Raw genomic sequence first — 22,942 nt, 5'->3', positions numbered from 1 at the left:
TTATTTTTATGTTTTGGTAAAAAAGTTAAAAAATGTATATTTTTATTTAATTATTTAAAAAAAATTGAAGATAGCCATTTTGTAGATTTTTTTTCTAAAAATATTGACGTTTTAACATTTTAATTTCATCAATTTCCTGATTTTTAATATTTTTTCTTGTTTCGAAAAAACTGCAAATTATTTAATACGATTGTGCCATAGTGGTATCATTGTATTAAACATGTGGCCCGCGTGCTCGTACGGTTGGCAAACGGGTTTCGAAACTAGAAAAAATATTAAAAATCAGGAAATTGATGAAATTAAAATGTTAAAATGTCAATATTTTTAGAAAAACAAATCTACAAATCTTCAATTTTTTTTTAAATAATTAATTAAAATTACATTTTTTAACTTTTTTACCAAAACATAAAAATAAATTAAAACATGAAATATTTGTAGTTCTTGTGCCTATGAATCATATTAAAAAACCAGAATTATGATATCTCCATTATTTCAGGAGATATTGTAATGGGTAAATCCTTACGGGACACTGTATCTATATTTATTACTATTCAATAATTCTTTTTACCTGAGGTAACTTTTGCCCGGGCAATGCCTGGTGGGACAACTAGTATTTATATATAGCTATTAATAATTCTTTATTTTAATTTAAAAAGTAGGTTAAGTTTGATATTATTTTTGTCAAAAAATGAATGTGTTTCTTCGTATGGTGTAAATAATAATGTACGTAATGATAAACATTTTCAAATTCATATAAATATTATAATAATTTTGTTTAATTACAAAAAATTAGCTAATCACTATTTTACGTTTAAAATTTCTAAATAACTTATTTCATAAAGAAAAAGATAATTGTGCCTATTTATTTTTTGATATTTTTAAATTGTAATAAGTCATATAACTTATGAGGAACATTATATTAAATTAAATAGGTTTTTACTCCTTAACAAATATTTTATTATGCATAACTAAAATAAAACTAAATTGTCAAAATTATCTATAAATTGCATACGAATTGTTTTGTTTTTTGATAATTCAAATATTTTTTGAAAAATTAAATTCAAAGTTAATCATTTTGAATTAAAACATAATCAATTTTAACGAAATCTGGTTTTAAGTAAAAATATAGGTTTTGCAGATTCATTTTTACCACTTAAGTAATCAATTAGGTTCAATTTTCTACCAGCTAATATCGTCAGTTGAAGATTGCTTCTATAAAAATACTCTATTTTTATGGCTTTAAAAAGTGATGTCTGATGACTGATGACAGACAGAAAAAAGGAACACATCATTAGGTATAAAATCAATACATTCATTGCTCTACTTAGACTCTAAAATAAAACTGATTAAATTTATTAAAAATCGTTGAAAATAACCCAAAATAAAGCTAAGTACTAACTTTTTTTTGTCATTATGATTCATTGCATCGTTTCTTATCATTTAATTGTAAGTACACCTATATTAATACAAAAAATATTCATGATTCATCTATCCCAATGATTTATTTTTTACATTTTTTGTTTATCGTTACCCGTTACCTAAATAATCATAGGTTAGAAGAGAGTTAACCGTCTTTTGTTTTCGATAATTTATTGGTAAGTTACCGTTATCCTTTGATGAAACACAATGTTTTAATTTCCAGGATGAGAATATGAGACTAGTCAATCCCAAGACAAAAACCATTTAAATATTTCAAATTTTCAAAGTAGTTTATGATAAATATGTTTATGTAACATGGGAATTATTTGAAGGGTATAAGCTTTTCACGATCGCAGACTATGCTAATGAGACTTGTAATCGGACGTAGTTATCCGTTAAATGGGTTTTCTCTTGGCCGCGCAATATATTACATAAGTAGGTACCTACCTATTATAATATGTATACTATATAGCCAATATAACATAGGCATCTGCGTACAGTTCACAGAACGTATCTCCTTTTAATCTAACATAGGTAAACAGCATAAACGCATAATAATATTATATCATCGAACATATAAATATTATGTAATAAATATAAATTTGTTATTGAACGGATAATTAAATATAAATTTATAAATAGTTTTGGTCTATTGTTTTGTTTAGTAATAATTTTGATATGAAAAAGATGAAAAAGACGGCACAATTTTTTTTTGAATAAAACTTGTTCTGCAACAGCAGGCAATTAACTTATTAAACACGTAACTTTTTAACGAATGTTTTATATTAGGCAATAAGCACTTAAGCAGGTGTCGAATGTACTATGCAATATGCATGACAAAATATATAATATTTGACATGGTGATGGTACTATAATACTATATGTTTAATGTTTAAATTTTTTGAAAAAGAAATGTCTGTGAATAAATGCATAAACAGTGCGGGTCTAGTGTGGAAATTAAAACAATTTTACGGAGGGCAGCACTGCGATAATGCAGTGTACGCATCAAGTTTTTGACTAAACTTGCTACGTTTCATGAAATGTGAAAATCGTACTTACGTCATAATACATACATTATTTCATAATTCATTAGCTTTATTATATATCAAAAAGTATTTCAGTTTTAAAATAAATGCAAAGATATAAAATTAATAAGAATTTAATTCTGATGTTAAATAAAATTTGTTGCTCGTGCACAAGGGCGTATTTATGGGGTGCTGAGGGCCGAGGGGTCTTCAGCCCCCCCCCCAAATCTAGTAAATGTATAGTCTGCTTATTATGTCCTATGATTTGTTAATAGTAAACGATTAGTATAATTAAAAATACCTCAGCCCCTCCCAAAAAAAAAATTCTAAATACCCCCTTCGTGCATATTAAGCGGTAAAACGTCAATTTACTAATTAGTGATGTGTTCAACATTCAAGTCATTCACAAACATTTAGTTTATACAATGAAACTTCAATTCAACGAAATATTTTTTTAAACCATACCAAATTTAATTCATTATATTTAATGAATTTTTCTATAATATACACGTTTTTGTCCCAATAAATCATTATCATATTATGGAAATTTCATTGTACTTATCTATGCTTAAGACTTAGAAAGACCCAGTGGGGGATTTTCAACATTCTTTTTTTGGGGGGAGCCCTAAAAAAATATGTAAAAATTATATTTTAAATTGTATAACATCATAACATAAGCGTCTGGGGGAAAGGGTGTCCAGACCCCATGGACCCCCTCTTATTTAAATCTGCCACTGGGTAAACGTTAAATAATTCAATTATAATGAAAATAGAATATTGCAGATACACAAAGATTAAATGTACAAAGTCTAAAAACTAAAATATATAATGTTATATTTAAATATTTAATTAGGTATTCTCTTCTCTTTTTTATAAATTCTAGAATTAATACATTGAAATTTTAATTGGTTTAAAAAAATAATTTTATTGGTGTACAATAAATAAGAGCATTATCATATTAATCCATACACGACATAAAAAATAAAATAGGATATTATAAAAAGGAAACAGGAATAATTTACATGATTTGTGTTTGTGTGTATATGTGGTTTCATGTATAAATATATAATTATTGAGTTGATAAATTAAAATACAATAAATTGTATGGAGATAAAAATATTAATATCACAAATAACAATTATTATTAAATGTTCAGAATGTAAGTGAACAGGCTGTATGATATGATTATTTATCTGATTTAGTTTTCGGAAATACAAGACCAAATTTAGACTCTATTCCTTCTAATATCGGAAGAACTGCGTGATAACCTCCAATATGATCTGGATTTGAAGGAGTGATTCCATCACCAGCACCATGTACTGAAACTAATTTTTCTGAACCAGATGGACGGCTAAAATTTTTTTTCAAATAATAATAATTAAATATATATTTAATATATACATAATAATTTAATTTGTATATTTTTTACTACTTACGAGCCTCCAAAATCTACATAAAACAATCTTTGTAGAATTTCATAAGACAAAAGTGTCACTCCAAATTGTGGCGAAGAGCGGAATACACGAGCTAAACAAAATAAATACAATTTGATTTAAATAAAAGTTTTAATGGTTATTTTAACTTGGTATATATTAAAATTACCGCCTGTTCCTTTCCAAAATGCTCTTGGTCCTTCTTCATTATAAATTTTCATTGCACAATCGACCAATCCATTATAAGTAGTTTGGCCCTTCCGTGCTACAACCTGCAGTCGAGTTTTTATAACATCTGCTGGTGTCACTAATGATGCAGCTGGAACACCAGCAATACAACCAGCAGCTAACAGTGATAATGGATGATTATAACCTTTTTCATCAGCAAAAGCCTGTTTTACATGATTGTATGCTGGAAAGTAAATAGCACTGAAAGGTATGTCTCGTAGGAAACAAGCTTTAGCTCCCTAAAAAAATAGTATAATGCATTATAATAAATATTTATCAATATCACACTATAATAATTATTAAAAAATTGATTACCTTATACAAACCGAAGAAACCTAATTCTTTAATAACAGTAATAGCACTCAATTTTTGTGTAGATGCTATTTCACCAGCAACTTGTAAACGAATTTTTACTATTTCCAAAGGGTTGGTAAATATAACTTGTGAAAATCCTGCCTGAAAGTAATATTGATACCAAAATATAGTATATGATATAAATTGATGGAATTCAAAATTTACTAACACAAGCACCAGCAATTATTTCTGCAGATACAGCCAAATCTCCATTTTCTGAACGTAACTTATCCCGCACTAAATCATTAACTGTGAGCTTTGCCGCTTTTTCAGGAGCAACACCTATCAGCTGAGGCAATAGACCTCGATAAAGTCCAAATATTCCTTCATGTCTTATTACCTAAAAATGTATAATATTTTTATTAATACAGGTAACTTATAATTGTAAATAACATTAATTTAAAATATTTCTGACTTTTTTAAAACAGTCAAAACTGTTTCTATACATGAGTTCACCAATAAATGAACCAGCTCTTTGATTTTGCATCCTAGTTTTAACCAAATCAATTGGATACACTGCTGTAGCACCAATAGCTAAAATAAAAAGTGTACACTTATTTAGTTTTTATTACCATTGTTGTTATGGTTTTATTGTCAATTATTAAATAATAGATAAATAATAATAATAATAATAATACATATATCAAACTTTACACTTTAAAATATTTATTATATCATTCAATTTTTACTTAAAAAGATGAATCTTAAACATTTATTTGTTAGTCACATATTATTAATAGTGTCTGTAGTATGTTATCGTAATCAACCAGTTTGTTTGGCCGGAGGAGAAGCAGCAAAAAGTTTTGAATTCCCATTTATGACAGTTATATACCATAAGACTATGTCATGTTCAGGAGCAATTGTATCAGAAGAATGGGTTTTGACAGCAGCTCACTGTTTTTCAATTAACTATATATTAGGTATAAGACCTAGCGATATTAAAGTAATAGCAGGCATAGTAAATTATGTTGAACAAACAAATAATTCACAAGTCAGACAAGGAGTAGAAGTTCACATACACCCAAATTACAGAGTTAGTAAAATTATTCATAAAAAATGTAAAACAATAATAAAATTATTTTGACATATTATTAAGGTAAAAAGAATTGCTAATGATGACTTAGCTGTCATTCGTGTCAAACCATTTCTTATGACTATCGCTGTTAATATCATTCATGTATCAGATAGGGGACTTCCAATAAATGATTACATAGCATGTACAGCTGTAGGTTGGGGAGAAGTTGATAAGCCACCTGGCCGGCATAATACAGTCTTACATAAACTTAAAGTATTTTCTTCAATGTCTGCCAAAGCATGTCCCGGTCTTCAAGATTGGGAGAGGAGAAAGATCATTTGCTTACAACAAGATAATGGAAAAGGATTGTGTGACGGTGATTCTGGTGGTCCACTTATATGTCAAGGTAAACTATTCATCCCAAAATGAATTACATAATTAGAATACTTTACAGTACCTAGTTAACTAGTTAATTTTAGGTGAATTATATGGAATAGCTCATCAAGTATACAAAGAAATAAAAAATGATTATGAACGGAAAGATTTAGAGCGTTGTGGGGCACATGGTATCACTCATACATATATGTTTGTATGTCCATACCTAAATTGGATACATCAATATATTTCTACAGTACCAAATATGCCATCATCATGTTACTGGAATAATGCAAAATAACATTACCTCCAGATATTGAGCCCAAAGTGAATCTGTACAAGCTCTCCAATACTTGAATAAAAACTCCTCTATCAGATGGACTCTGAAATAATGGTAAGAGTAATTTAAATAACTGTTAGAAATAATAATTCTTTAACTATACTTACAGATACTGCATGGATTTCAGCTATTCTACGATTATGTATTTCTTTATAGTACTGTTCTGGCGTTATTGATTGTAAGTCGTTATAAATAATCTTGCTAAAAAAAATATAGGATTATAAAATATACTTAAATTTTGTGGTACAATTAAATTACCCAGCTCTTTGATGTAATAGATGACACAAGGTAAATAATATATCAACTTCTAATGGAGTAATTTGAGACATAACTTGAGTAGAATACAAAAATTCATCTGAACAACAAACATATTACAGTAAAATATAAGAAACAATAGTTATTTTAATAAATATTATGAATCACATAAAATCTAAGATAAACACCTTTAGTAACTTCCCGATTCCGATTTTCATTACTGGCATTTAAATAAATACGTTTGACAAGTTCCATGTTATTTAAAAGTGATATGAAAGCCATAAAATATGGAAAACTAACACGATGTACTCCTTGACCTCCTCCTGCAGCCTATAAATTAAATAAAAAATATTAATTCAAATTTAAAATCAAATTATAGATTTTAAATTAATTTACTGGTAATAAGTTATCTCGAACACCACTAGTTAATAAATGGCTTTTGGACAAAAGCATTATTTCTTGAAAATCATTGGCAGATATGAAACCAGAACCAGATTTATCAAAAATACGAAAAATTTCAGTTCCACATTCTTCATGAAAATCCTAAAGCAAAAATTAAAATTTAGTTTTTACTATTTACTTTATAAAACTTGTAAAATATTTATACATGCAAAAACTGAGCGAATTCTGAATAGTTAATAAGCCGATTTTTTTTCTCTCCAAAATACAATTTCATAAATTGACTATCCAAATTGAAAGGTATCTTCAAGTACAGTTCAGTTTTTTTAATAACTAACACAAATTCATCTGGAAATGAAAATAAATATGATATTTAACAGTAATCATATAACATTTTTTTACTAATATTTTAGTACCGTAGGAAATCTCTCCGTTGCCATTTATGTCAAATAAGTGAAATGCAACTTTATATAAAGCATCTGGTTCAGACAATAGACTTTCAAATGCTTGAAATTCCGCAAAGGAAATGAGTCTGGAAAAAATTGTAATTTTTTACAATATAATGTTTTTAACAAATTTTATTTATTTATTTATTTTAAGATTTTAATTTTATTAGTCATTAAAATTGTAAACATAAAAACTGAATTAATTATTTTATTACCTATTCATTGTAATTTATAACCACAAAATACCAACATTTTTACCAGTAAGAGAACAAACAAAAATCAGTTCTTTTACACATCCCTCCTGATGAACAACGGTTCTACTATGGTAAGGTTTCATGGGGGATGCACAAAATCAGCACGCATGTACTAACAGTATAGAATATTATATATAGTAGCTATAATAAAGTAGCTAATATAATATAAAAGCCATATTTTAGTTTATAAAATTGAATAATATAGAATATTTTTAATTTAATTTAATATTTGATTAGTCTATAATTTAATTTTAAATGGATATATTTTTTATAACAAATATTTTAATATGCATTAATACATCAGTAAGTATAATAATGCATCTTGAGCATAATAATAATATCAATATATTATTATCAAATAATAGTAACTAATATAGTAATATCTGTTTAAGTTAACAATACAGTGTTAGGAAAAAAATACACATTTTGTATATTTAACATTTGCCCTTTTTTAAATGTGCAATATTCTACAATATCAATATGATTATCAAAAATTAAGTGAATAATAACAACCAAAAAAATATAGTAGTATTTTTTTATTTTTTGTAAAAAATGTCCTTTATATACTAACCCATCTTTGTTAGTATCAACAATTCCACTCAACAGTCGCAAAGAATCCAAGTCGCTGGACGGTTCATTTAATATGCCAATGTAATTTTTTAAGAAGTCTACAGAATTGATATATTTCTCGCCTTGCTTCTCAACAGTGGCATACTAATAAATAAAATAGATCCTTAGGTATAATATAATATTTTATTTAATAAGAAAATTGATTCTTGAAAAAATTACTTTGTTGAACACTTCCAACAGTTGTTCTGTAGTTGCTCGCTTTAGATAACCATTGTGTGACTGTAAAAAAAAAAATTACATCAAATTACAACAAAATTATTATAATTTACCAACACCACATACCACAGCAATAATTATCAGAATATTTGGACACACCCCTATTATTTATTTTTATGGCATTCTTACCATTGAAAATTTATTGACCTAATAACTTGTCGATTAAATTTCAAAAATATATACAAATTTTAAAAATGTCAAAATCAGTAATACTGCTGTGTAAGAATAAATGTGGCAGACAAACAGATACGTTAATCTTACATTTCTTTTGACTGGTGATCAAAATTAAGTCTTTAAATTCAACTCAAATAGAATTCTACTGATTATGACAGATACCTGAAAGCTTAAGCCAAATTTTGGTGGGTATAACCAAACACAGATGATAGATATTTGAGGCAAAAGCATGAACAGTTACAGTACCTACCATGATTTATAACTCTTTGTCATTAAACGGTTAATAATCGGGATGAAAATCTTTTTCGATGTGCAGAGAACAAGAGCTTTCACTTCTGCTGAACTACATAAATTATATTATAGAATTGGGTGTGTAGGTATTTACTTACCTCTTGGCAGTGAGCTATTTTCGGACGAAAGCCCCATGTTGAATTACGCATTCCGGTAAACATGTATCATGTAGGGTATTATTAATGTGGCTGTGAGCAGTGTGTTCGTTAAGTACAAGGCCGGCGATGAAAAAATCAATTTTCTTCTTCCGTTTGTGTGTGTGTTATATTTTCCGCGCGCACGACACACGAATAAACAGCTACGACCATCAACCCGTTGCGCCCGATACTATGCCAAAACGCCGAAGCCGAACAAGATAAGAGTACGGGTGTTGATTATAGCGAACATGCGCAAAGAAGTGCGGCTCTGGCCAAGCCTTCGCCCTGCTGCTTCTTCGGCGGCGATTTTTAAAAATCGATAATCGCACACGAGAAAAAGAGAAAACAATCTGAAAAAGGTCACAAACGCTATCAGTTGCATTGCCTTACATCAGCCGTGTTTTATCAGTGTAATTCTATATCTGCATTCTGCATTCGGCGCGGTTCGTAAATTGCAATTAATAAATTGTCCTCCGATTACCCCAGTCAATTGTCATTATTATTTGTTAATTAATTGCCACTCGATCGAATTATATTGAAGAACACAAAATCAAATGGACCGTGTGATTCATCCAATCGGTTTAGCTTAAGACGCATTATTAGAATATAATCAGGTAATATGGAAGAGCACTACGTGATGACCACACTACTACAAGACACCTACATTTTTTATGATAATCTTTATTGAGCGACAATCTCATAGTTCGATTTTTTATCTAAGAATCTTCTTGTTAAAACTAAAATATTCTGTATATTCATCGATAGTATAATCTTTAGTCTTCATGGTACAGTGTGCTTTCATTACATCATCTGAACAAATGACGACATTCTTTCCCTATATATACCTGTTTATTAGTTTTAATTGATATTTAACACATTGGCTAATAAATTTACTTTGTCCAACATAAGATTTTAAATAGAAGGCTCATATTAATATATTAGAAAAAAAAATTGAATGATAACCTTTAGTTCTTGAATTCTATTTAAAAATATTTGTATCGTCTAGCATACTATATCAGAAATCTTATCAACATTATTAAACTTATTAAATAATGTATTGTGTATATTTTAATCACCTTCAATAAAGAAAATAATTTTGGAATAATAACTTATTATTTATTTACCTATTTCATTCTTCAAATATTATTATGATGTTACACAGTATTCAATAATTAATAATATCTGAAGTGTGCAATATTATGAAAGTAATTCATTAAGTTGCTTATAGCCTCATTAATATATTATCTCAACACTTGAACCTAGATATTTCAGTTGACCATCAGCACGTTCATGACCATAGCACATAATAGATTAATTTTAATCTATTCTATGATCATAGTATTCAGAAAATTCCATTATCTTATCAAACATTAATTTAAACAATTTTTTTTCAGAAAACAATATGCAATTTCAATATTATTTTCATGATGAAATTTAAAAAAATTTATGAATTAGAAGAAAAGTTATTAAAATTTAAAATTCCTTTACAATAATATATTTTAATTATTACTAAATATTAATAAATAAAAAAAACAAAACTAAATTATAGATATAGACAGTGGCATGAGCATTGATTTTGATTATATAATTAATTGGAATTTAAAAAAGGAAATGTGTGTGTTTTTAGGTTATTAATACTTCTAAGGCGTTTAAATCTGAGCCCTACTTATAAATACAGTTTATAAATTCATAGTTTATATTTTTAAATCACTTAAATAGGATATACAAGAGATTTTAAAATAAAATACTAATCTAATGTTTATCCTATATTAAATCAAAGGTTTTATTACTAAAAATATCTATTTTAAATAAGCTAAAAAATTTACTTAATAAAATATACTTCATTTCAGATATGTGGCTTACAAAAATACGTCCAATTTTGGGTTACGGGTTACATTCAAGACAAATCTTATTAAAAAACCATGGAAAATTTAACACATTGACTGTATTTCCGATTGAAAAATTTGATCATCGTCGTACTTATAAGAATTTTGGTCATAAGAGAGATGCTCCAGAACATCCTTTAAAACAATTTTACATTTTTGTGTTCATAAGCTTTATAATTTATAATTTTATCAATTGGGAGAAGTAAGTAAATTTATAATTGCTCATTCATAGTGTTTGAATTATTTTAATATAAAAATTTGCAATATTCATTATAAAAATAAGCTGTCCACATTCTAATATATATATCCTTATCTACATGGTTGGTCAAATATTTATTTTTAGAGTTGCTGAGGTAGTATTTCCTCCTGTGGATGCTGACTAGCAATGTCGATACTACTGAAAATCCAGTACAAGAAATTCTAGAAGAAACTGTTGACAAAAAAAAAAAAAAACCTAAGCAAAAAGTTGGATTTCGTGACCGAAAGGTATAGTGGGTTTCAACGATATAGTCAATTAATAACAATAAACATTTTATTTTATTTCAGATAATAGAATATGAGAACAGGATACGTCATTTTTCAACGCCAGACAAGGTTTTTAGATATTTTGCTACCTTACAAGTAACACATATGCATTCTAATGGACAAGAAACGCATGAAGTATTTATGACACCAGATGACTTCCTCCGGTCTATGACACCAGGCATTAAACAGCCGGATGGACTTGGTCTTGATCAATATAAAAAATATGACCCAAAAGTACAATATTTTATAGTTATACTTTAATTTGTAGTATAGAAAATTAAATATTTTAATGACCTTTAATCATTAACAATAATACATATTGAGGTATATAAGAATAATATATATTTGAATTTCTAGAATACACACATGAAATTAGAATTGGCATTAAATGAAGATAGTATATTTTATAAACTTGGAAGTTCTGGTTTAATAACTTTTTCGGACTACATATTTTTACTAACTGTATTGTCAAGTACGTAGTACAACTATTGAATGTATACATTTTATTAATTTATTGTAACTATTATTTAAAATTTAATTTTAGCATCAAAAAGACATTTTGAAATTGCATTTAGAATGTTTGATTTAAATGGTGATGGTGATGTAGACTGTGAAGAATTTGAAAAGGTTGCTACCTTAATCCGACATCAGACGAGTATTGGAAGTCGTCATAGAGATCATGCTAATACTGGAAATACATTTAAGGTATATAGCTTATAAAATTATTATTTTTTCACATATTTTATTTGAACATAAATTTAGGGAGTCAATTCAGCATTAACAACATATTTTTTTGGTGAAAATCTTGATGAAAAACTAACTATAGAGAAATTCCTCGATTTTCAACAACAACTACAGACAGAAATTTTAGGTTTAGAGGTAATTTATAATTTTAAACATTATATTATGAAATTAACAGGCTTTATATTGAACAATTAAATTTAGTTTCAACGAAAAGGCCCTAGTGAAGACGGTACCATAACAGAAGTTGAATTTACTGATCTACTTTTAGCCTATGCAGGATATGCACCAAAAAAGAAAGCACGCATAATTAAACGAGTGAAAAAAGTGTAAGTGTTTAGTATTTTTTAAAGTAAATACTCATAAGCTATTTGAAGTAATTATTTTTTACCATATCAGAAAATAGTTATTTATTCATTAAAAATAAATAAACTATCATTAAAATGATTAAATAATAGATATATTGTTTAAAAAAAAAAATTTATGAAGCATATTAAATATTATAGTTTTTATATTTAAATTGTATTAATTTCAGATTTAAAGAAAACACTCAAGGCATTAGTGAAGAAGATTACTTACATTTTTTTCATTTTTTGAATAATATTAATGATGTAGATACAGCTCTTACATTTTATCATATTGCAGGAGCATCAATTGATCAAGGTTTATTTCACTTTTTATAATAAATGATTAATAATTATTGTAGAATTATAAATTATTTATTACTTTTTTTTTTTTTAGCCACTTTAAAACATGTAGCAAAAACTGTAGCTCACGTTGACTTAAATGACCATTTGATCAATGTAATTTTCACAATATTTGATGAAAACCGTGAGTTACATTGATGGTATTCTTAAAAACTACTTATGTTAATAACTTTTTTTTTTTAATTTCTAGTTGATGGACAATTAAGCAATCGAGAATTTGTTGCTGTTATGAAAAACCGTTTATTGAGAGGTCTGGAGAAACCAAAAGATACCGGTTTTGTGAAGTTCATTCAATCTGTTGGCAAATGTGCTCAAGAGAGTACTCCTAGTGTTTTTGACTTGTAAAATCCTTTGTTATTATTAATTAAGTTAGAATATAGTTTTATTAATATAAATGTATACATTTTTATAATTCTTAACCATTTTACCATTTTAGCTTAATTTATTGTTAAATTAACTTATATATGTCTAGTCTCTTTAATCATACAATGTAATTCTTTTTCAATGGAATGATCTAAATATGGCTGATATGTCCAACAAGAAAGATAAAATAACAGAATATCAGGATCCATGCTATCTGCTATTCTCAATAGAAGACTTTGATGAAGTTTTTGTTCTTTTTGATAAGCTCTTAATATTTTTTCAGTTACTTTGCCTGTAAAAAAAATTTAATAATTTATTAATGTAAATTAGGTATCTATAATAAATATTTTGTTCTTTCTTTAACCATACAAAAATGTTCTGTTGTCCATGATATGAAAAGAGGAGTCGAATTGCCTTTTTCTAAAGCTGATATGGCTGTAAGATTCTTAAGTTTAATTTTGAGCCCTTCAACAATGTCAAACTGCAAATACATAAGTAGAAAACGTTGAACATTAAAATTTTGGTTTGATTTTATTTTTTTGTAGATTTTATTTTTTATTTACCATTAGCTCACATAAATTTTTTAGTTCTTTCACTAAACTACCAAGCTGATCTGGAAATTGTATGCCTAACCTATGGAATTTGTAAATAAAATAGAAGTATACTGAACATAAAACCCAAAATTATAGTTTGTACTTTATACATTTTTTGTTAGTTCCAAAATTGTAATAAATTACATAATACTCTATATAAAAATATGCTTACATTTCCATTCTCAAATTAAATATATTCGATATCACAACACACCCTCTGTCTTGATGAACTTTCCATTGCTGCATACGATTAAAAATATCTGCAGCGGTATCTTTCAATATACGGCGGTTGCCAGTAAGATTACCGCTGTGTCCTTGAGCAGGCAGACCAGCATAAACATCCACTTCTGTAACACATTCTCAGACATAATAGAAAGAACAGAGCAAGTTACACTGTATTACCTCGAGCCGGCGAGGACTTTCCGGCATTTGAAGTATTTAATCCTTTGAGCCTTGGCGAATCTGACATGTTATGATGAGCCTATATTCAAATTAAGTTTTTTAAACTAAGGAATTAACCCCATTCAGTTTGTAAGTAGCCTGATTCCTACCAGCTATTGGTCAATGGTCATTTACTTTTTAATGGTACTTTTGCACGAAAATTAACGACTTCAATAATTATAGTTTTGTATGATACATCATGATACTCACATAAGTATTGAGTTTATGACAATAATATAATGAAATATAATGTTATAGTCAAAATCTGTTTATCTTGTTTAAGGTCTTATCTATAGACGTGATACAAACTAGCGCACGTGTGCGCAGATAACACGATTAAAGATTAAAAATCAACTATTTCCATAGACATATTATCGATAGTATAAATATATCTTGAAAACCAAAGCAATTAATTTTTTTCAATAACAATAGATAATTGTTTTGATATTAACTCAAAATAAATGAAAATAATTCATTTATTCTGTGATATTAATATTTATTATCCGTCTTGAAGTTATTAAAAGTGCATTTTTAATTTTTATCAAGCAACATGACAACACGAATTATTACATATTGAATATCGATATTTAATAAACGATTAAAAAAATTATTTTATTCTTGGTTATGTATTTAATTTCTATCAAATACTTTAAACGTTTAAACTTTAATACTCTATAGTTTATACCTTTAGTGTTTATATAATATACTGTTTATAGTTTATACTTAACTACTGTAGTATTTGTCATTTAGTTCTGAGTAATTATTAAAAATAAGTTTACCTACTTGATATATTTTCAAGGTAAGAATTGTAACCTGTGTATTTATACTTTATAGTGATTGAATAACACTTAATCGTGCGTATTGAAATATTTGACATAACTCATAAAATATCAAAATGACGTTTTGCATGGCTGTTAGTGAAACAACTGTTGTAGTGTCTTCAATAGATGTTGATAAATGTTTTGTGTATTCGCTAGACAGTGGAAATGTTAAAAATCTCACCGAAAGTTTGGGTGAAGCGTATAAAAACATTCCAATCAACAACCACGACTTGCAAAAAGCATGTGCGGCATTTTCAGCTGATGGCACACTATTTGCTTACAACCCGAACAAAGGTAAACTTCTAAGCATCTGGAACACCGAAAACTGGACATTAGTTGAAAACAAAACACTAGCAAAACATGCAACAAACATCATTTTTACTCCAAAAACTAATGTTATTATTGTCGGTGATAAAAAAGGTGATGTTTATGCATTTGAAGAACTCCCTGTCCGTATCCTGGGTCATTCGTCTATGATCCTTGATATTTGTATTAGTGATAATGAAAAGTATATAGTTACATGTGACAATGATGAAAAAGTACGAGTTTCACATTATCCAAATGGTAAAAACATTGTCTATTACATGATGGGACATGAAGCATATGTTAGTGGAATTTGTTTATTGAACAATTTTATTTTATCTGGCTCTGGTGACAGTACTCTGCGTTTGTGGGACTTCAATAAAGGCAATCTTCTTGATAAACTAACTCTTCATACTCCAATTCAAAGCGTTATTGAAATTAAAGACTTAGCCGCTATTCAATTATATAATTCTAAAGATGTACATATAATTAAAACAGAAAAAAATGATAACAAATGGAATATTAAAAATATTAAAACTATTCAATTTGAAAGCAATGTTTTGGATTTAGCAGCATATGGTAATCAACTGTGGATTTTAACAGTTAACTCTGTTTATAAGTACACTATTGATGCTAGTAATGAAATTATTTTAAAAATCGAGGATGCTGATATGACACATATATTTGAAACATTAAGTAATTTAATTAAATCCTTTGTATGCTTGGAAAAAACTGATTTGATGAATTTTCTTTATAATAAAATGATTGATAGACAAAAGAGAACTGAACAATATAAACAAAAAAGTAATACTCCAGTATTACACCAAACAAAAAAACTTAGAACTGAAGTTAATTTATAATATTTAAATGATATGTTTTTTTTTATACTGTAAGACTGTTAATAGTTTTTATATTTATTCTAGTTAAGTAATTAAATTAATATGTTACTGATAATTTATGTTTTGAATATTTAATGTAGTTTTTAAATTGTATAGGTAAACCATAAGTGTAACATTAATATTTTTAATATACAATTTTATTTTTAGAATAAAATGTTACTTACTAATGAGATATTATGATTTTACACCATACACATCAATTAAACTGTTAGACTTCAGTGTTCTAGAAAACATGATTTATTATTTATGATTTTTATATGTTTTGCTGCTGACTACTGAAAACTCTTTATTTATTCTGTTACAAACATACGGTTTGTTGTTATGTGCAATGTCGTACCATTACTTACACTATGTACATTTAAGGAGAATTATCAGTTGAAAACCAATAATAATAATAAATATATATTTTGTACCTTCCTGTATTAATATTAGTAAACATACCATAAAATGCATTAAAAATAATACAATAAATTGGTAAAAAGATTTTATTTATTTATTTTTACAACTTATTTATGCTCCTTGATTATGTATTCAACATTTAAATTTTTTTAGTAAAAACGTTAAAACATTAAGTCCTTTTTTTTATTCGACTCCCCACTTGTATAATGAAAAAAGTCTTAAATAAATCATTTATAAAATTAATTGACAAATCTCAATATATTATACTAAGTTTAAAACTTGAAAATATATTTATTATTTATAAAACAATAAAATTAGTCAAGAATTAAAATATTATAATTTAAAATGCTTAAAAGGATTAATTTGGAAACCATTTCTTGTCCTAAAGTATACTTTACACAACAATATTATAATTTTTGTCTAGTGATAGAGATTATACTCGGTTATATTTTTAGTTTAAACCCCTCTTACCTTCTTGTAGGTACAGTCTTATTTACCATAATTTGTAAATAATTTACTTACTTGACTTTCAATGCTGTATTTTTTCTTAATATATTACTGCAGCATGTTACTTTTTTCTTTAATACTTGATTGACATTTGAACTGTTATATTAACAACAATTTTTTTATATTTATCAAAACAAAAAAAAATCCTTTTAAATGCAACTGTTTTTTTTATCACTTTATAGTCTAATTTAGAAACTGTAGTGTGCTACATTATTGTTTTATTGGTACATGATTAATTGTTATTTATCTTATTTACTGTTATGATTAACAAATAACTAATATGTAAAATTAAGGTACTGATAAACTGTAGTTAATAGTTATATACAGAAAATCAGGAAATATTTAAAATGTTAAACTTCAAAACTCAATTTTTTTTATTTTTTTTCACTGGTCTTTGATAGGAAAACTTAAAAATCCTTGGTATTAAAACTAAGTTTAGCTTGTAAATTGTGAGCTATCAATGTTATCTCTTATTTTACTACATACCTACTTATGTACTATATTCATACTTTATTTTTTAAAAATTGTATTTCTATTGCACATCTTAATATATTTATGTCGGGTGCATAAAACCATTCTTTAAATTGATGTAACGAACGGTTTTATAGAACCATTAATATTTTTATTAGTTTTAAACATGATGATACAAGGTTTATATTAAAGGACACAATACCCTAGTTTAAATCAAATTTATTCTGTAGTGAGAGTGTATTACAAGAAAATTTGTTGTAAATTTTCATCCTATTTGAAATTTTTTTAATTTGAATTGGTAAAAGTACAATAACAGTGAAAAAATATTGAAAAAATGAAAAAAACAAGTTTATTGACTGACTCAAATTTAACAAAATAAGCTATTAGTTAAATAAACTGGTAACCAATGGTTTAATGATTCAATAACGCTTTTGAACGTTCATGCAACCCGGCATTATTCCATTATTCTATAGACTATTAATTTTATATTATTTAAATAATTTATAAATTGGAATGACATTGGCATAATTCTAGTTTAGCAACTTATTGATTTTTTTAGAATTTATTTTTTTTTTAAATGTGTGGTTTTTAACGTTAATAAATTGGTGAAATTAAAACTTACCTTTGAAGTTTTTGCACGTAAACATTGAAAAACACCATTTTTAAAATTCATAGTAAATTTTTTCTTAAATTAGCTAAAAATCAGTTTTTTATATATATATTTTTTTTTAAATGTAGTTTTAGATAAAAAAAATGTTTAGTGAAGTCTGAATTGTGCTATCTGGCTTAGTTTAAGAGTTACGGGTATTAAAAGTTGCCTAATTTATGATAAAATGTAATACAGGTAAACAGGTAGTTACAATTTTATTTATAAAGCCAATATAATATATATGTATATCGGTAGTTACCAAAACAAGCATCATTAATAATGACCCATAATATTAATTTTAATTATAAAATCGGTAAGTATAGAAGATTAAGTCCTCAATTTAGTTTAAACAGTGAGCGTGCGTGGCAGTTAGTTTGTGAGTTACCTGGTCGAATTTTGAATTTTGATTTTCACATTTTTACATTTTTATTGAACCTGTTACCTACTTGGCTACTTGAGGTGGTTATGTGTAGCAAGTCGAGGGATATTTTCGATTTGCGGAACGGATCGACAGCGCCGAGCATAGCGACGAGTGCCGCAACACACGAATTGCACGTACAACTTGTATCTCTCTAACCTGTAACTCTCTAAGCCAGATAGCACAATTCTGACTTCACTAAAAACTTTTTCATTTAAAACTGTACGTTAAAAAAAAATATATTTAAAAAACTGATTTTCAGCTAATTTAAGAAAGGATTTATTATGAATTTTGAAAATGGTGTTTGTCAATGTTTACGCGCAAAAACTTCAAAAGTAAGTATGTTAGTAAGTTTTGATTTCACCAATTTATTAGCGTTAAAAACCACACATTAAAAAAAAAAAAAATTGACAGGTCGCTAAACTAGAATCGTTTCATTAATTTAATTAATACCTCTATCATATTTAAATATAGAATTTTAGACAATTTATGCAATTTTAATAATTTTATCTATTTATTTATATTGCTTGCCTAGTTTCATTATCCCTTCGATATTTTATGATACGTGCTGTCTTGTATAAATAGTAAATAAATACTAATTAGTATAAATATCACGATAATCCAATATTTTTATTTTATGTAATAAAACGTTCCTAACTTGCGCTATTTATATCTATGAACGATAAATTTATACATGTTTGATGTTTCGTCTTACTAACTGTGATAAATAAAATGTATAAATTAATATTATAATAGCAAAGTGTTAAATGGAGTAGTAACTTAGTGATTAGTAGCTTAATGGTATTCATTAAACGTAATTTAAGTTAGAACGCCCTCGTCTTAACGGCGTTGGAATGGTTAACAAAATGGTAGGTAGTGCATTAAACTTGTTGACTTATGAATGTACTTGAAGAAACTTTTAAGCCACATTTTGATGGGATCTCAGAGTTTTGAAATTTCAAAATCCATATGGATAGTGGATATTTAGGTTTATTACAAACCATAGAGCATTTGTTATTATTATTAAGTTTATTTTGAAATATTTTATAAAAAAGGTTTGTACGTTTAATATTTATGTACATTTGCCATAAATAGTACAGACCTATGTAAGCAGCGGGCGCTGTAACCTATAAATAATTAAAGTACATACTACATTTTTTTCCGTAGTATAGATTCCCTTATCCCTTCTAATTATAAGGAACAGTATCGCTAGGCATTGATGATAACTGATAAGACTGTTGCGTTTCATACGATCAGTGCAGCTACCAAGTCAATCCTTTGTCCAACGTTACGCCAAAATACTTGATGGTTGACTTCCAAAGCAGCATTGCCTGGATTTATGGTACCTAGGTACATTGTTGAAATTGACCGTAGGTGAAGTATGGTTACTACGTATATGTTACATAACATACAGAGACTAAATAAAACGCTTACATTTGTTGAGGGACTTATTGATGTTTTCCAATAACTGTTTAAAGAAAATAAAATATTTATATAAAAATGTAGGAATAAAGCCAATTATGGATTCTTAAAAAAGTCAAGAACATCAGCTGTTACGGGTTCAAAAATATAAAATAAATCATTTATTTTAATAGAAAAATGTTTATTTGAAAGAAATGAGCTTATTATAATGCCATATATTTTGTCAAAAGCTTTAGATTTATCAATAAATATGTCATCCGTAGGCCGTGTGATAGTGTTTTTTAAGCCGTTACCTTCTTATGTATATATACACGGTTACACGAAGTTGTCGAATTGTAGAATAGTGTTAAATCTAAATTGAAATTTTGAAATTATTCCAGTAAAGTCTAAATAATTTAACAGTTGAGTAAATGACTTTCAAAAATGTTAGATGTCGATGTTAATACTCGTAGATCGAATGAATAGGTATATGTAACTGCCCTGATTTCCTGTTTTTTTTTTTTTTATTATAATAATTTTAATTGATTTTTTTCCAACTATGTGGGTAATATAAAATTTGAAGTAAAACATTGAAGAGAGAGGAGTTATAAAAACTATTACTTTATTAATTGGTAATTTTTAAACATGAAGTTTGTATAAATGCGATTGTTGCTAGTTGATACTTTGCTAGATTATTAATTATATATAAATATAATTGGTAACTTTTGACGATAAATTTAATTTCGTTTATAGTATCATAATTTATTACATTTTATAAGGAACTTGTAATTTGATGATTTAAAAACTTGTTTCACTGTAATATCGTCGAAATTTTGCAGATTGGCTTAGAGAAAAAGTGTTTATTAGGTTTTCTGAAAAAACTGCATTTTTCTGCATTAGATACCTATATGACAAGCCGTTTAGTATACTAACGAACTAACGTTCATTCACATTCAAAATAAATATTAATTGTATATAATGATATTATTTTATAACAATTAATTTATAAGATTTTGGGATATAATAAATTTAAAAAATATAACGTCATCCCGTTTGAGTGATATAATTAAGAAAGATGATGGCAATTGAATGTTTTCGTTTATGGGTTCATGTGTGTTACACGTATTATATCTATGCATTATGCAGATGCATAACTGTCATGTGTATACAATATATTTAATAATACCTATAGTTAATAATATTTATTATTAATTATTAACTTTATTATTATATTTTGCTGTACACGACAGCGAGGCGATGCATTTAAGCAAGTATTTCGTTGGAAAAAAACAGGTGAATGGCCTCTATTTTGGTGATGGAAAGAGAAAGGAAAAAGGGTTTTCCACGGTACTGGGCACACAAGTGTATGCCAATAATGGACGCTAGCGTGTATTTAATATATATATATATACGTTTAAAACATCCTTTTCGAGTGGGGAGGACTAACTTTTTTTATTACAAAAATGGAGAGGGTGCCCTTTGATGTGATGTGATGCTGCACAGTATAAAAGGCCGTGGCTCTCTCCGTTATATATTGAAGTTAATAGATTACACGCCACCGACCCCGCGACGATGTTTAAAAGTCGTAATAAAAATTCTTCGAGTAGGGCGGCCGCCGTTCGTGATGCCGCCACCCTATCTTCAATAACGTCGCCGCGTGACCCTCTTATTCTCATCATTCGCGACTATATAATATGTATTGTACACGTTTTATACTACTCTTTGTGCACACTGTGCACAGCCACCGCGTTTTACGCAACGTAACCGTTTTTATTTGAAATATTTATTGTTTTGACATATAGCTAAACCATAACTCACAATAATAATATTATTGTAAATAAGGCTAAATAATAGGTATTTAACATGTATGCCTATATTCCTTTAAATAATTACTAAAAATAAACCCGTTACCAATAGTATTCGAATATACAGGTATGATTTTATGTTTTTGTTCGATTCAAAATAGTAACATAGATTCCTCCGAGTTACTTTTCTATGAATGGATTTAATTTTAAAAATAATCATATGAGGTCACAAACTTTGTTCATTGTTCCATCTTATCATAATAACTATTATAGTTCCACATCATTTTTTTTCCAGAGTTTTTGTTTTAGCTTACAACAATATTATTGACATTGATTTCTTTTTTATTTCGGGTCACGTTGCAAAATGTTTATGTAGCATCAAGTTCTGCTACTGCTATCAATTCTTTGTAATTTTATTTAATCCTAGTGTCACATCTATTATTTTTAATTATATTTCTATAGTTGTTATGTTTATTTGATGTATATATATATTTAATGTACAATTGTTACTGTTTAAATTTTAAATGTCATGAAATTATTATCACTTACTGTACTATTTTTCTAAAGGGCTGTTTTTACCCGTTTATTAATAAAATAAATAAATATAGAGGTACTTTATATTATATGATATTCTCGTATTCGGAAATAGATGTATCATATTATATTAATATATTATAATAATAATAATATAATAATATAGACGTAAAATATTCATATAATATTTATATACATATACTACTATATATCGTATATTAATATATATTATTATCATATACTATTTATATATTATACATCATATATTTGCAATATATATTACACAATGAAGGTGAAGTAAATAATAATAAACAACAAGATAACTTATAATTAATAAGTTTTATTTTGACTTTACTTTCGAGTGCTAATTTTTTTAACATAAAAACACTTAGTTTTCTTTTGATGGCGTAAATTTTAATTAGTTTCCACCCAATTATCTTCCACCAATTGAATTATTGCTTTTAAAAGTTATAAGAAAATTTTCTGAA

At 26.9% G+C, this 22,942-nt stretch overlaps 5 protein-coding genes across 6 annotated transcripts; 3 read left to right on the top strand and 2 right to left on the bottom strand.

The window, feature by feature from the left end:
* Positions 1-3,629: 3,629 nt before the first annotated feature.
* Positions 3,630-9,247, bottom strand: LOC113554971 (calcium-binding mitochondrial carrier protein Aralar1). The gene is made up of 16 exons (XM_026959204.1): positions 8,953-9,247; positions 8,333-8,392; positions 8,115-8,257; positions 7,260-7,375; positions 7,052-7,191; positions 6,841-6,987; positions 6,633-6,774; positions 6,448-6,544; positions 6,297-6,390; positions 6,157-6,232; positions 4,875-4,993; positions 4,629-4,799; positions 4,421-4,561; positions 4,047-4,344; positions 3,881-3,971; positions 3,630-3,795 (listed from the first exon to the last, which is right to left on the bottom strand). The coding sequence occupies exons 1-16, from the start codon at positions 9,013-9,015 to the stop codon at positions 3,630-3,632; spliced, it is 2,064 nt and encodes a 687-aa protein (XP_026815005.1). The 5' UTR covers positions 9,016-9,247.
* LOC113554974 (trypsin-like) lies at positions 5,010-6,187 on the top strand. Its single transcript, XM_026959209.1, has 3 exons — positions 5,010-5,492; positions 5,556-5,880; positions 5,954-6,187. Exons 1-3 carry the CDS (start codon positions 5,157-5,159, stop codon positions 6,148-6,150), a joined length of 858 nt encoding a protein of 285 aa, XP_026815010.1. The 5' UTR covers positions 5,010-5,156; the 3' UTR covers positions 6,151-6,187.
* Positions 9,248-9,415: 168 nt separating the features above from the next.
* LOC113554972 (calcium uptake protein 1 homolog, mitochondrial-like) lies at positions 9,416-13,249 on the top strand. The gene is given in 12 exon segments (XM_026959205.1): positions 9,416-9,605; positions 10,842-11,079; positions 11,221-11,257; positions 11,259-11,363; positions 11,424-11,636; positions 11,760-11,874; positions 11,947-12,107; positions 12,165-12,281; positions 12,348-12,472; positions 12,679-12,806; positions 12,885-12,974; positions 13,041-13,249. Coding segments are annotated over 11 exon segments (1,482 nt in total). The 5' UTR covers positions 9,416-9,605; positions 10,842-10,843; the 3' UTR covers positions 13,196-13,249.
* Positions 13,250-13,268: 19 nt separating this feature from the next.
* LOC113554973 (cyclin-dependent kinase 2-interacting protein-like) lies at positions 13,269-14,541 on the bottom strand. 2 transcript variants are annotated; one of them, XM_026959207.1, is made up of 6 exons: positions 14,358-14,541; positions 14,209-14,287; positions 13,979-14,153; positions 13,777-13,846; positions 13,583-13,694; positions 13,269-13,505 (listed from the first exon to the last, which is right to left on the bottom strand). In XM_026959207.1, the coding sequence occupies exons 2-6, from the start codon at positions 14,273-14,275 to the stop codon at positions 13,309-13,311; spliced, it is 621 nt and encodes a 206-aa protein (XP_026815008.1). In that variant the 5' UTR covers positions 14,276-14,287; positions 14,358-14,541; the 3' UTR covers positions 13,269-13,308. The 2 variants fall into 2 exon arrangements, with proteins under 2 accessions (XP_026815008.1, XP_026815009.1); XM_026959208.1 differs by having other exon boundaries at positions 14,458-14,500.
* Positions 14,542-14,916: 375 nt separating this feature from the next.
* Positions 14,917-16,287, top strand: LOC113553599 (tRNA (guanine-N(7)-)-methyltransferase non-catalytic subunit wdr4). Its single transcript, XM_026957000.1, has one exon. It carries the CDS (start codon positions 15,143-15,145, stop codon positions 16,229-16,231), a length of 1,089 nt encoding a protein of 362 aa, XP_026812801.1. The 5' UTR covers positions 14,917-15,142; the 3' UTR covers positions 16,232-16,287.
* Positions 16,288-22,942: the final 6,655 nt, after the last annotated feature.

Source organism: Rhopalosiphum maidis, chromosome 2 (assembly GCF_003676215.2).
Source record: "Rhopalosiphum maidis isolate BTI-1 chromosome 2, ASM367621v3, whole genome shotgun sequence".
NCBI lineage: Eukaryota > Metazoa > Arthropoda > Insecta > Hemiptera > Aphididae > Rhopalosiphum > Rhopalosiphum maidis.
Note: the sequence above shows the minus strand (reverse complement) of the source record. Positions and strands in the feature narration are given on the sequence as shown.